General features: G+C 40.8%; 1 protein-coding gene across 2 annotated transcripts in view; it reads right to left on the bottom strand.

Annotated features, from left to right (window-relative positions):
* Window positions 1-15,441, bottom strand: part of CELF2 (CUGBP Elav-like family member 2) — a 471,642-nt gene that overhangs the window by 371,374 nt on the left and 84,827 nt on the right. For both annotated transcript variants that reach the window (XM_074358053.1, XM_045522029.2), the window contains exon 2: window positions 5-40. In XM_074358053.1, the coding sequence (XP_074214154.1) occupies window positions 5-40 (36 nt within the window). The remainder of the gene's footprint in view (window positions 1-4; window positions 41-15,441) is intronic.

The following is a 15,441-nucleotide window of genomic DNA, read 5'->3' as shown; positions in this document are numbered from 1 at the left end:
TTACCTCGGCAGACTTCCAGCTAACTCGGTGGTTGTCTCTCTGGAAGGAAAAAGAAGATAAGCGTGATTAGCTTATTTTGGTAAATTATACAAATGTGTTTAATAAAACCATAACCTAATGCATCAAGGCATCACGGTATCACATGTATGTGCAGAAGATACTGTATATGCAGCTGTTTAGAAATTTCAAATGGACTAATCACATTTCTGATTAATTCCCATAAACATTTCAATGGTTACTTTCCAAGGAAATTTTATACACACACAAAATATCTGCCTCTGCTTTTCAGTGGCAGAGCTCAGTTGAGTTTAAAACATCAAACTTTTAAAATGTACAACATACACAAGGAAACAAGGAAGGGAAGGGAAGGAATCCCATACCACGTTTTAGATATTTTCCACTTAAACAAAGCACCTGTATCTCTTTCTGAGCATTATTTAGCAACAAATTCCTTTGAGGATGTGCCTTTGTGTTGAGGATCTTTGTCACCTGAGGTTTGTGAAGGAACGAATGCGTAGAGCACAAAGTCCAATTCTTTTCATTGCAAATGACTGTTTTTCATTTCTTTGCTATAACGTCCTACCAGCTGGGATTGTTGAAGGAAGATGCTATGACAATTCAACTGGCACAAACGATAAGTCACGGATGGAAGCTCTGTGGTTTGTGAATAAGAGTGACCGGAGACACAGTTCAGAACTTCTTCCTAATTGCAATGTCTTATCTTTTGATTACTGGATGTGTTCTTGGAAGGAACAGGAAGCAAGGAGGGGAGACAGCATATCTCAACAGCCAGCCTCTAACAGTGAAGTGGGCTTAACCTTAGACTGAGGGAACCAAGGCATAATTCTTAGAAACAGGGGTGCGTAATCTTTTTCATGTCATGTAATCCCTTTAAGAATCTCATTAAAGATACAAACACCTCAGGTAGGAAAAACAGTGACACACACACACACACACACACACACACACACACAACGTGGTGTACAATTATAAACAGTTCCTGGACCTCCAAAAGCTAATATGTCAGCCCTGGGTTAAGACCACTCACATCGTCTTTATGCACTCATTTTGTTAATCCAAATAAAAGACTTTCTCATGGTCTCTAGAACTCCCTCCCACCTGCTGTCTGAGACAGTACCTGGCCATTGTAGGAACATCCTGGTTCCCAAAGAGACATACTGTCTTAAAAATATAAGTGATTATAATTTCAGCTCCTATAGAATTGTTCCTCCCCAAATAACCACATAGTATTAGACTTTCAGCTTCTCATGCTATAGAAATTGGCTTTTGAGAGAGAGTTTTTGAGAGATTCTATTCCTTCAACAAAACCACAGTTGAAAAGCACTGTCTGCTGTACTATAGAAGGTCTCAGGTATATTCACTTCTAAGAGTTTATTTAGTGTCTGCATAGGAAATTTCTCTTTCAAAACAGAACCTGAAATTGTGGGTTCCCCCCAGCTAAGATGCACCCCCCAGTCTTCCTTTATAACCTGTATCACAATAGAAATATCTCTTAAATTCTCTTTTCTTATTTATCATTTTGTCACTTGAGACCAGCATAGATGAGTACTCAAGAAATATTTATTCAATTTGTAAGGAATGAGTTAATGAAGTCTTCTGATCTTCCTGTTGACCTTGAAGCTTAGACCTAATTTACAGCTGGATCATAGTAACGGCAGCATCCCAGGGTTAAGGAACAATGACTTTCTTTCTTTCTAGTGTTTTAACTCTTTCCTTGTGCTTTCAGATTATACATATTTCAATATGAGTCCCCTTGGTATCTTTTAATATTATATTGGACATACATTCTAATAAATCAGTTTTTCAAACTGAAGCACAGTCCGTTACAATGTGTCAATTTCTGGTGTACAGCACAATGTTCCAGCCATACATATATAGACATACATTCATTTTCATATTCTTTCTCATTAAAGGTTATTACAAGATATTGAACATAGTTCCCTGTGCTATACAGAAGACACTTTTTTAAAATCTATTTTTATATATAGGGGTCAACATTTGTAAATCTCAAACTCCCAAATTTATCCCTTCCCACCCCCTTTTCCTGGTAACCATAAGATTGTTTACTAAGTCTGTGAGTCTATTTCTGTTTTATAGATGAGTTCATAGTGTCCTTTTGTTTTCTTTTTAGACTCCACATATGAGTGATATCATGTGGTATTTTTCTTTCTCTTTCTGGCTCACTTCACTTAGTATGATGATCTCCAGGTCCATCCACATTGCTGCAAGTGGCATTATTTTATTCTTTTTTATGGCCAAGCAGTATTCCATTGTATAAATATACCACAACTTCTTCATCCAGTCATCTGTTGTTGGACATTTAGATTGTTTCCATAATAAATCCGCTTAAATCACAGTAGAGCACTACTTCTCAACCTGGGCACTATGGTGACATTTTGTGCCAAATAATCCTTCCTTGCAAGGGACTGTCCTGTGCTTTGTAGATGTTTCACAGCATCTCTTGCTTCTACCTATTAGATGCCAGCAGTATCCCCCATCCCAGACTCTGACAATCAAAATATCAAAAAAGACCTTACCACACATCCCTGGGGGTGCAAAACAGCCCTCAATGAAGAACCACTGCTATAGAGCAACAGAATCCAAGTGTCTACAATTGACTTCTATTTCAAAACCTGCCTGGATTCACCAACAATCCCCATTCTCTTGGAAAACACAGTGGCTGGGCCCTCTCAAGAATGCCTGTTTCCCTTTGCTCCTACCACCTACATCTGGACACGTACCAAGAGTATGTTATGTTTGTTCCCTTACCTGTTTATGTTAATGGGACTCATTCTAATCTTTCAGTTCAATTAAACATGATGTAAAACCAATGTATCAGGAGTATGGATAAGTTCTTTCTAGGCAAACCAAGTTGGCTTCTTTGGGAAGATCAAAAATGACAGATAATCTTGAGAAAAACTGATGGTGAATTGGATCTGGGTCAAGATAGCTATGAATATTGGGGAGAAAAAAACACCTGGTTGTCACAAGTTTCTCTAAGTTCTTGCTTCTCTAAAAAAAAACTAGAGAATGAACAAAGTCCTACTGGTAACACAGGGAACTACATCCAATACCTTGTAATAACCTATAATGAAAAAGAATATGAAAAGAAATACATATGTACTATATATATATATATATATATATATATATATATATATATATATATATATATATAACTGAATCACTATGCTGTATACCAGAAATGAAAACAACATTGTAAATTGACTATACTTCAATTAAAAAAACAAAACTAGAAATTCCTAGATGTCCAAGAAAGACAATGCAGAACTCCATTCAGCAGATCCACACACTCAAGGTGGCCTTGCCTTTACAGAAACACATAAATGCTAGGAAAAGTTTAGTACTAGCAGGGGGAAATTATGTTTTATACAACCATGTGCTCAGAAATTTACATTAGAATTACAGACATTACTTCATCAGAAAAGGCATTTTTGGTAAACATGAATTAACAGATGAACACAGTTTAAATGATAAGATGTTACCTAAAAAACTAATGATTCCATTGGAGCATGGAATTGTGGAGGTAGCTCCACAATTTAGAAAAAAAAAACACAAAGAAAGAACCACTGTATCTGGCTACAGCAACGCAGCAAGGACTCATTGACCAATTGCCATTTTTGAGATCATCACAGCACCGGAGCTTCTGAAAGAAGAACTTGTTCACTTTTACCTGTTTACTATAACTAACAAGTCATCTGAATTATTTGTGTTTTTATGAATTTATACCTTTTGCAAAGAAACCCTTGAGGAGGATAAATTTAGCATAATATGCTATGTTTCGTCTAGATTGCTCCTTGATAACCTAATTGAGAGAACTTAAAGAATGTGCCACACAGAAACATTTTAGGGCAGTGAAACTGCTCTTACGATACCATCATGGAAGACACGTGTCGTTACACATTTATCCAAGCCCACAGCATGTACACCACCAAGACTGAACCCTAATGGAGACTAGGGACTCTGGGTGATGATGGCGTGTCACTGATGGTCCGTCAGTTGTAATGACTGCACCACCCTGGGGGGATGCTAGTACTGGAGGAGGCTATGCATGTGTCAGGAGCAGAGGGCATATGGGAAATCTCTGCACCCTCCCCTCAATTTTGCTATAGACCTAAAACTGCTCTAAACATAAAGTCTACTGAAAAAAAGAAGGTGCCATGAAGACCATGGTTTTTTCAATGAACTTGCATAGGTCACAATATCCACTGATAACATTACTTTCTAAGCTTAAACCACCTTCATCACCAGTCTTTATTCATCCAACATATTCACTGAACACGTAAAACACTTTCAGCACAAACTGTGCTGGTTGCTTTCAGAGGCACGAAGATGAATTAAACCCTGATCCTTCGTTCCAAGCGTTTACGCTCCAATAAAGAATATAACGTAAGGTATAAAGTGGTGAATAGTTTTGAATCTTCTGCTAAAGCTCCTCTGAGTCAAAGACCACGTCATGTTCAAGATTTTGAATACTCAGTGGCGGTGGCTACGGGGCTGTCTCGGGGAACGGGGAGCTGAGCTCCCCCGGCGGGCAGCAGGGCGGCGGCACCGCGAGGGGCCCCGGGGGCGGCGGCAGGGGGCTTCCAGCCCTTGGCCGGGCAGAACCAGCACCTGTCGGCGGCCACCCCGACCCTCAGCCAGCTGCTCACCTCGCCCAGCCCCGTGATGAGGAGCTACGGCGGCGGCAGCTACCCTGCCTGCAGCAGCCCCGGCCCGCGGCTGCCACCGCGGCCGTCGCAGCCCCAGTCCCAGGCGGCAGCGGGCGGCCGTGCAGTGAAGAAGCCACCACCCCGGCCCGAACATGGGCGGATCCCAGGGTAGCCCAATGGATCCCACGGTGATGAGGAGACCTCAGCTGTATGGGATGGGCAGCAACCCTCATTCTCAGCCACAACAGAGCAGCCCTTACCCAGGAGGCTCCTACGGCCCCCCCAGGTCCTCAGCTGTACCCCATTGGCATCCAGGGCCGGGCCCCAGGGGCCATCGGAGGAATGCACTACGCACAGCAGCAGATGCCACCTCAGAATGGACGGCAAGGTGTGAGTGGTTACTGCCAGCAGGGCCAGCAGCCTTACTACAACCAGCAGCCACAGCCTCCGCACCCCCCCACCAGCAGGCGCAGCCCCTGCCATCCCAAGCCCAGCCGAGGAACCAGCCGCAGCAGGACATGTGCCAGGAAGGCTATGGAACTAGGTCTCAACCTTCTCTGGCTCCCGGAAAGCCTAACCATGAAGACTCGAACTTAATACAAGAAAGACCTGAAGGTTTACCAAAAAAAAAAAAAAAAAAAAAAAAGGAAGTGAGGAGCTTATAATGACTTGCAGGGAAGGAATGATGACTTTGTTTTGATAAAATTATATATTTTGACCTGGAGACCTGTTCTAATGATGATGTTGAATGGGTCACAAGGCGAAATCTCCAGCCAAGGTTCTGGTCTTGAGCAATTCATATCACTTCTCAGGACCTGCCTGTCCTTGTCTGAAAAATGAACGTTAGAAGAAGTCAAGTGAGGGAAGTGCAGTCATCTTAAAATCTTCAGTGATGGTTCCTGTACGCCCCTGGTGGTCCCCTTCCCATTCTTAGGAGCCATTTGCTTTTGAACATCTTTAAGAATTTGGGGTTGCCTAATTGAGTGCATAGCCTTATTCTGCAGGTCATGAGGGAGCCATGGGCCTTCTTGTGGTCTCTGTCTCTAACATCTCAGAGACTGCAGTCTCCCTCCTCTCCCCATGTGATCAGTTTGGGAATCTGATGTGTCTGAGTCTAGGGAGGTCTAGGCAGCAGAAAAGTTCATGTGAGAAATTGAGAAGTATGTATTCCAGGTGTCTTTATGACCAATAAAGTGGGCAGTAGAAAAGGCAAGTAAGGAGGCTGCAAGACAATGAAATCTTGTCTTTGTGATGCAAAGTTTGTATGCCTTTTCCTGCTGGACGAGTGGGAGTCCAGTGGAGACAGTTCTCTGAACCAGGATGATCAAGCAGCAGTGGGTTTTAATTTCATGCTGGTGGAAGGAAGGTCCCGATGGTCTATACCTGAGGTCTCTATTTACTTCTGACACCTCTGGTTTACATTTGTATACTACAAAGTAATTGAGTAATAACTCTGCTTTTTAAACTGAGATTTACCACTAGTGGAAATATTAGCAAGACAGGAACATGAAAAGCATTTTTCTCTTAACTTTTTTTTTTGTTGAGTTATAGTCAGTTTACAATGTTGTGAAAACCATTTCTTTTTAATGAACCCAAACCAGTTTCGTGGATAATGCCCCCTTCATCACTACGTTTTGTTTGTGTGTGCTGTTTAAGTCCTTGGACTCACTGGCTTGATTTGGGTAGAGTGCCGTGTTACTCTACCCAAAAGTCTTACTTTTACTCCTCTTTCTGTCAAAGCACGAAATTGTGTGCATTGGTGGGGGGGGGGGGGGAGGTTCATAGACTCTACCAACCCACAGTACAGCAGTATCCTGTCGCTGTCTGAAACCTGCCCCAATGCTGACAACTCTTTCTTAGTTTTCAAAATTTTCTGATGTAAGTAGCGATCTTCATTAGTCTTTATTTTTCCAAAGGATTTGGGTGGTTGAGTGCAGGCAGCCACTTAACATCTTCTGATGACACTAAAAATACGTGGTGGGTCTTTTGTAAGTATCTGTATCTGAATAAAATTTGGCTTCAAAATAATAATCAATTTCCTATCTATATAATACTTTGTTGGGTACCATTTAAAAATGTCTAGTTTTATATAAATGAAAATTTCAGTTAATTGACACAGGAAACTACTAGTAAAAGAAGTATTCCCAGAGTAAGATTCTTAGTGAATATCTTAGTGAATAAAGTTTAATATGAACTTAAAAAAAAACAAAAAAGATTTTGAATACTCAGTGCCTGGCACATACATACCAGACACTCAATAAATATACGAGAGTGCAAGAGAACCATAAAACATTGTCTACTTGAGGGTAATTCCGGTCTCTTAACTTTTTAAAATGCCTGTTTTAGTCAGAGCAATATTCATCGTTTAATTGCACTAATTTTCTTTTCTTAGTTGTCATTACCAAGATAATCTGATTTCAAGAAGACAGTGGAATGCTAAAAATTGGATGAAAATAATGATGAAAAAAATGACGTGAAATCCCATGTCCCAAGAAACAGAGTTGTCCTAGGGGCTGAGAAATAGACCACAATGCTTCTGGTAGGTTGCATATCCTTGGGCAACTCCTTCTGCTTCCTGGGCTTTCTAAGTCCCAGAATGGAATACTAATGCTGCCCTTTGATCTAGAGTTGCTGGTTCAATCATCAATGTGAACAAACAGGAAAGCTCTTTGCAAATCTGAAGTTGTGCTAGAAATTCAATTTTATTCAAGGAAAGAAAAAAGAAAAAAAACCAGAAGAGACAAGTACTTTTCTAAAGTAGACAAGTGTCCCATGCGTATTATACAATTTTTGCACATTATTTAGCATTCCTTAAAAAAAAACAACTTTAATTGTAAATGTGTAGAACATTTGCCAGGGCGCACAGAGCGATGCCAGCTTTCAGTAGCTGCCTGAAACAGGGCTCTTCCTCATCCTCTGCCTGTCCCTCCCCATTCCTGAACTATACAAACAGTTCTTTTTTTAGGAAGTGTTGAAGCAGGAGCTTACCATCTATTTCTGTGCAGCTTGTCAGCTTCCAGAATTAGCTGACAACTAAAAAAACAGAGGACATGAGAGCCCCCTTGCTAATCATGTGCATGAAAATATTTGTAAGACCCGGAATGTTCCTCTCCAGTGGTACCTCTGATTCTTCCCAAAAGTACGAAGACTTTAAAAAAATGTTAAAATACCTTTTATTTTTACTGCCTGTCCTGCAAGCGATTTAATGCTCTGGTCTAGAAGGAGTGAGGGCTTCTTTATTTTAATTAAGGATGAAAGTATTACAATCAAGCAGATTTTTTCTTTTCTTTTTTTTTCTTTTTTGGTCACCCAGTGCTTGAGGCAAACTGGGGGCCTTTAAAGTTGGATCTATTTTCAAATAATACATGGATAAAAAGATTAGTTTAAATGTATCATTACAAATTCACATATCAATTTCGAACAGTTAACTTTTTTCACATATGGTGAACCTTAGCTCTGGGAAATGTAGAACACCTTTAAGTTTCTTCTCTGATAAAGAAAGTTCAAAGAACTATTCCTTCTCCCTGTTCCAACTTCTCTCTCGCCTATCATTTCACTGTCTTTATCTTCTCTTTTTCACTCCCATGATTAAAATATCAGCGTGCATGTGTATATGCGTCTTCGTATAAGCACAAGCAGTTACTCAGTGGTAGAGAGCATGCCTAGCAAGCACCAGGTCCTGGGTTCAGTCCCCAGTACCTTCATGAAAAAAAAAAGTAAATAAATAAATAAACAAACCTAATTACCTACCCCCTGCAAAAAAATAAATAAAATAAAAATAAAATAAATAAATTTTAAAACTAGAAGCAATTACTCTTATGTAGTGAAATCCACACCCCCACACACCCCACAGCTCACATTAATGGGGCTCTTATTTAATCCCAGCCACTATTCTAGGCCATTTACATGCGTTCATTCACTTAACTCTCCTAAAAGCCTCATGAAGTCATTACTATGATTAAACCACCATACAGATGAGGAAAACAAGACAGAAAAATGTTAAACAGCTTCCCAAGGCCACATAGCTAGTGACAGACAGAGCCAGGACTTGAACTCAGAAACTCTGGCCCCAGAGCCCAGGCTTTTGACCACTTTGCTACACTGTTACTCGGTATCTACAAGCTACAGTTATGATGTACATACATCACACGTCCATGCATTTGTTCTGGGTTTTGTGCTAGAACAGAGAACAAATGACCTCACTGTTAGGAACTTTACAATCTAGAAAGGGGAGATAGACCAAAAGACACATGAACAAATGGATATTTATCACCATCTTACCTAGTATATGTCATGAAGAAAAATGAGGCAAGGTAGGAGATAGTACATAATTATGGGAATCCTACGGGGGCTATTACTTCCGTCAGGGCATCGAGACGGGCTCACTGATTAAGGGGACTGAGGATGTGCAGGCATCAAACACAGCCACTCCAACCCCAGCTTAACTTCTTATGTCCACTTCTTTGCACTATCACATTTCATTCTTCTCAGCGAATATTCACCGGGTACCCAGAGCCTGAGACAGGTGATCCTAGACGTTGCTATGCTTTAAAAAAATGATAGGAGGTCTGGAGCTGCACGTTCCGAATGCCAACAAGCTAAAAGAGGAGACGAGACCCTCAGACAGAGTCACCCAGTCACTTAGAAAACTGCAGGTTTCAACGAGAGATACTTCACATCACTCCCGAGGGGTCCTGCCTGCAGACGGCCTTCACAGGAGGTGCCACTTCAAGTTCCTTAGGTCTAGCCTGCACTCACAGGGGTTAAACCCTCCACACTTGAGTTTAAAAAAAGTGAAGTCTACCAGGTGGAGTTTCTCTTTCTATCACTTTGGCTGAGGGCGGCCACCGTGGGGAGATGGACGCTCCATCCACCAAATCCTCAGGAAACAGGGTCACGTGCATTTGGAACCAGTATGTGGCAGCAGGCATACTAGCAACCTGGGTTGTCAAAAGACTTGCTGCATTAAGATGAATTTAACTTCATCACCAACCTATTCAGCCTCCTTCTGAATAGGCGAGTCCGATTCAGCAACAGTCCTTGCTAAGATTTGATTTGGCTCCAGAATTCTTCAGATTATTTTAGCATTCTTCATATAAAACAGCCACAAATGTGTGCCTCTGGCTGTGTTCTTGTGCTCAAGGGCCTTGAGGACAAAATCACCAAAGCTTTCTCTTAATCACATCTGCCACAGACACCCTGGCACCCTGACTGCCCCCGGGAGGAGAGCAGCTGTTCAAACAGCACCGAGTCCCCTTCTGTTGTTCTGAGATGGTGTTCAGGGCTCTTGTTTTCTCTTCTTCCAAAACCGTCATCTTGACACTTAGCTCAGGAAGGCACCTGAGGAAAGGGGGGGGCCTGTCCTCGACTCTGCTGGTGGCACCAGAAGACTTGTGTCCCCAGACTCCCGGATTGACTTCATCATCATGCTCTCTCTGCTCCGTGAATCCACCACAGTTACGATGATGTGATCCAGCGAGGACCTGAATTGGCCATTAGTTACAATTCCTGCTCCTCCTTAAAACTCACTTATTTAGAAACAAATTTGAGATTTGCAAATGTTGGTCACTATACATAAAAATAGATTAAAAAAAAGTTTCTTCTGTCTAGCACAGGGAACTATATTCAGTATCTTACAGTAACCTTTAATGAAAAAGAATATGAAAACAGACATATATGCATATGCATGACTGGGACACTGTGCTGTAGGCCAGAAATCGACACATTGTAACTGACTATACTTCAATTTTAAAAAAAGTAAAAAAGAAAAAAGTTAAAAAAAAAAAAAAGAAAAAACAAGTTCAGACAGAGAAAACAAACTTATGGTTACCAAAAGAGAAAGGTTGGGGAGAGATAAATTAAGAGTTTGGGATTAACATATACACACTACTACATATAAAATAGATAAGCAACAGGGACCTACTGTAGAGCACAGGGAACTGTATTCAATATCTTGTAATAACCTATAATAGAAAGGAATCTGAAAAAGAATATACATGTATATGTATAACTGAATCACTATGCCGTACACCAGAAACTAACACAACACAAAAACAGACCATGCCCACATACGGCTGTGTGTCTGCCTGTTTTTTTCAAAGTTTTGTTGACCAGAGGACATCACTCCAAAACAAAACAAAACAAAACAAAACAAAACAAAAAGACCATGAATGTGGATTTCCTTCAAATACTCTGCTTCTGCAAGGGGAGGGAGTGTCAGGTTACTTCACGACCTCTACATTTAATATTTCTGCTTTATTGTGCTCGAAGCTGGACCACAGTTCATAAGTGAGCCTCTGAAGGGAAAATCTGCCCCCCAAATTATTAATTGAAAATAATATTTTTTCTTTGATATATCAGTTTAAAAGGAGGCCTAGAGTGCAAAAAAAAAATGCCTAATTTTTCTCTATTAGCTCCCAGAGACATAATAACACCAATAAGTCCTCTTAATGAGAGAAAATCATCCCCACTCCTGATAATTTCTGGATCAAAGAGGGATTTGCAAATACCAGCCTGCATAGTAATGTTTGACTAATGGCCTAATCCATCAACCGACAAGTGTGGGTATTGAGTTCATTAGCATTTATTACTACCATTTATTTATTAATTTGCTCAGCCAATATTTCTACAGCTCCTACTATGCGCCAGTGTCTATGTGCTGGGAATGGAGCAAGTAGAACTAAACACAGACCCCTCCCTCAAAAGGCTGACCATCTGGTGACAGGAATGCCTACGTGTCAGGAGCAGGATGAGACTAGATGGGCCTCTATCCTGGGATGATTCCCTTCCTCCGAGGTTTTTGGGAAAACCAATCCAGAGCGACTTACTTCATCAGCATAACAACGCCAGAGCCCTGCCTGATGAAACAGGCGTTAGCAAGAGGAAGGATATTTTGTCTTACAGACGTGGCCCTTTCCAAGAATCTAAAACACAAAAGTCACAGCCCAGTCTGAGGGAGAGGTGGGAGCTTGCAGGACATCGTGCACTTGTCTGGGACGGGCTCTGGCCTGAGGGAGGGCAGCCCAGGACCGAAGAGCAAGGAGGATGGGGGCAGGCGGGAAGAGGGAGAAGCCAGCAGCTTCTGACTGGTACAGACTCCCTGCGGGATGGAGGGACTTACTGAAGAAGATGGAGATGGGTTACACCAGATCCTGGACCCCTGGTTAGAGACTGGCTGAGAGTCAATAACTTCCTCCCGGTTTACAGCCAGGCTCTGCAGGCCCGGCTGGGCATGGGGGCTCTCATGCTTTGAAGAACACAAGCTGGAACTCAGGCCACTTGGTCTTGTTTGTTTCCACCCAATGTCCCGAGTAAAGTACAGATACACTCCCATTCGGGGATAGTGTGACTATGACTTGTGTCAGAAGGACAGCCCATCAGAGGTCTTCCCTCTACAGGGACCTAGCCTCCAACCTGTAGTTAGGAATGGGGCTCAGGCCAAGGTATTGATTTTTTTTTTTTAAATTAATACAGTTTTATTTCAATTGAATTAGAATAAATTTCTTTTTGAATTAAAAAACACACCAGAAGTTCTGTCAAAGCTGACTCTGGCTACAGGGGTGAATGCTCACGGCCGTCACTCACAAAAACTGGAAAGTAATAAGGGTTGTTCTGATGTGATTTGGGGGAAACTTGGTTTTTGTGTTGGTTTCCTCTTCTTACTTTTCAGAACAGGGGCCATAATAAACACATCATAAAATGCCCCTTTCTCTTAAAGCTAAAATCACTTCTTCTCTCTAATAGCATTCAATTGTGTATTCTTTTTTTTTTTTTTTCCTCAGTCTACCCTGATACAGTCCTGGGTGAGGAACAGGATGGTGCTAGTACCGCCCCCACCCCCATTTTGCAGACAAGTGAAGTGAGGCTCTAAGAGATTTAAGAGTTTGTGATAAACAGTCAACTCAGGGATTCCTGCCTGGCCCTTCTGACTGTAAAGGCAGGCAGAGAGGTCTGGGCAGAAACACAGGACTCCATCTGAGTTCTGAGCACAAAGGGAGGTTGGAGAGGAAAATTCTCCCATTCCCACTGCACATTCATCCTCTTAAATTCACCCATTCCAAACAGGGCAACTCTGAGAACACTCCATAGAGGGGAGTTCATGCTCTTTTATTTTTTTAAAGCTACTTTTTATTTATTTATTTTTGGGTTGTTGGAGAGACTGGATGTTTAGGTTTATTTACCTTTTTTCTTTTTTTAATGGAGGTACTGGGGATTGAATCCAGGACCCTCTGCATGCTAAGCACACACTGTACCACTGAGCTATACCCTCCCCCTAATGCAATTTTAGATCCTTCACTCTTCCAGGTCGCTTCTTGGACCCTGCTGGGTAAATTAAATGTGGTATTCATCCCTACCTCTGGAAATTCAAATCTGTGTATTCAATCACGGTGTGTCACATCCAAATCTCTCATTTGACAATTGCCAATATGTCTTTTTTTGTGGTGGTGGATTTTGAATCGACCCCAGATGAAATCTCCAACCTTCAACACATTCAGAGATGACAATTATACCTCTACCATCACTAAAAAAAAAAACAAGACAAAATAAAATAAAATCAACAGAATCAACAGTAAAAGGGCTAAATTATAGATAACAGAATATTCATAAAACTATACCTCATCTTGTGAATGTGGGTGCACTGTCTGCATGCCAGGATTTCTTTAGCCATTGAGATATTCAGTATGTTGCAATTGAGTGCAATTACAGTTAGCTATAATTAAGAACAATTACAGCTTTTATTTCTCTACTTGTTCTTTAAAAGCACATTTGTAATAAAACTTTTTTTTTTAAAGGTGAAGAATATAATTATACATCCTTCTAATGTCTCAAATAATTAGTTTGACTAAAGTTTCTTCTGGAACAATTTTCATTTTAACTGTCAGATCTGCCATTTATAGTCAATGGAACATACTTTTAAAAAAATTCCATCATTAACCTTTTTCACCCCATATAGCTGTATATGAATTATTGGTACAAATTGAAGGTTTCAGTATTTAAATCTCTAGGGCCTGCTGCTAGCTACATAAAAAAAAATTCTCCCTTTTAGTTGTGTGTGTGTGTCCTTTAGTTAAAAAAAAAATGCTAGATTTGTAGAGTATGTTTTCTTGCTCAAGATTTTTGGAAAAAAAAATTGCTTGTGTTGGAAAAATGCGTTCGCTAGTTCTGCATTACAAAACACTGTCTCTTTGTTTATTTATTGCATATTTATGCAGTAACTAAACTATGCAGTGCCAAAACGAAGAAGTCCTTGGATCGTGACAAATCTGTCTCTTGGTTGAGTAAGTCATGGAGCACCAGGTCAGTATCAGCTGAATAGAATCAGTGCCTCACAGTACCAGCGAAACACTACCTTCTCATAAATCTAGGCTCTAACTCAAGTGCACTTTATCACTGCCTCCCCTGCTAGACTGTAAAGTCCGCGGGGGCAAGTGTGATTTCTCTTGTCCATCTCTGATCGCCGGCACCCAGATCGGAGAGTGGCAGTTGTAGAGTGCTCAATAAACTGCGTATATTCAATCAATGAAGATTCAGTTCCTTCCCATTTACGTAGGGAACAATTGAAAATTAATCACCTGAATGAATGATTTTGAAGATAGAAGAAAATTAGGTAATACAACTCTGGAAATTAAGGATGTTTTCACCACTTATCTGGTTGAATTAGCTGTCCTGGGAAATAAATTGTTAGACAAAGTCTGTGTGCCTGGGAATGGGGATGGGGGGAATTGGAACAGATCATCTTTTATGGTCCTTTACAACCTTGAGAGTATCTAATAGTTTACAAAACTTAGACCAAATCTTAAAGGCAAGTAACATAAGCCTAAATAGGGCATGTGTAGTTGTGTGTGTGTGTGTGGGGGGTGGGGGTAATAAAGAGAAATCACATCCATGGGACAGACTATTATTACTATCAAAGATGCTAATACACTGAGAAATCACTCTAGTAAAAAAAAAATCCACTCAAAATTCAAAATATTGAAACACATTTGGATGCAACTTGTGCTGTAGAGTTTATCACTTATTCCATAACTGCCAGTGATGACCACGTACTTACTACGTTTCAATCACTGTGCTTAGCGCTTTACATAAATTCCCTCTTCTACTGTCCACAACTGTTAAGATAGTTGCTATTATGCCCATTTGTCAGATAAGGAGACTGAGATTCAGAAAATTCAAGTAAATCTGAACCCAGGATTGTCCAACTCTACAATAAATTATTAAGACAAGAAAAGAAAACAACACAGGGAGAAGCATGACCAAAGGACACCAAAAGATAGGATGATAATCTGGGTGGATCTCTATTGCAATGTAATGGCCAAAATGAGAGAAACTGGGAGCTAAGAAAATTATTTCACTCCCCAACTTTACTTCACTAATAGATCTGTAAATTTCGATCTTACTGGTTTTCAGACATGGGTATTTTCTACGGAAAAGGTCTGCATGTATTGGAGGTACTGACAATAGACAAGAGGGTCAAACAGTGCTTTTCAGGGTCAGGTCTAGGGTTGAGGGTTAAACTATGTCTGGGTATCCACCTTCACCCAAATGCACAAGAAGGCCTTGGCATGGCCATTCATCCCAGCGCTGTGTGTAACTGCAACAACCTAAATGCCCACGAAAAAGGTTCTAGAATAAACGATGCCATGTCTACACTGTGGAGAGAATATGGAGTCTTTGGAAAGAACGAGGTAGCCTTGCACGTTCAAAAATGGACAGAATTCCAAGCCACGTTGAAGGATGAAAAGAATA

This window comes from Camelus bactrianus, chromosome 35, assembly GCF_048773025.1.
Source record: "Camelus bactrianus isolate YW-2024 breed Bactrian camel chromosome 35, ASM4877302v1, whole genome shotgun sequence".
In the NCBI taxonomy this organism is placed as follows: domain Eukaryota; kingdom Metazoa; phylum Chordata; class Mammalia; order Artiodactyla; family Camelidae; genus Camelus; species Camelus bactrianus.
This window is presented reverse-complemented; position numbering and strand designations above follow the sequence as displayed.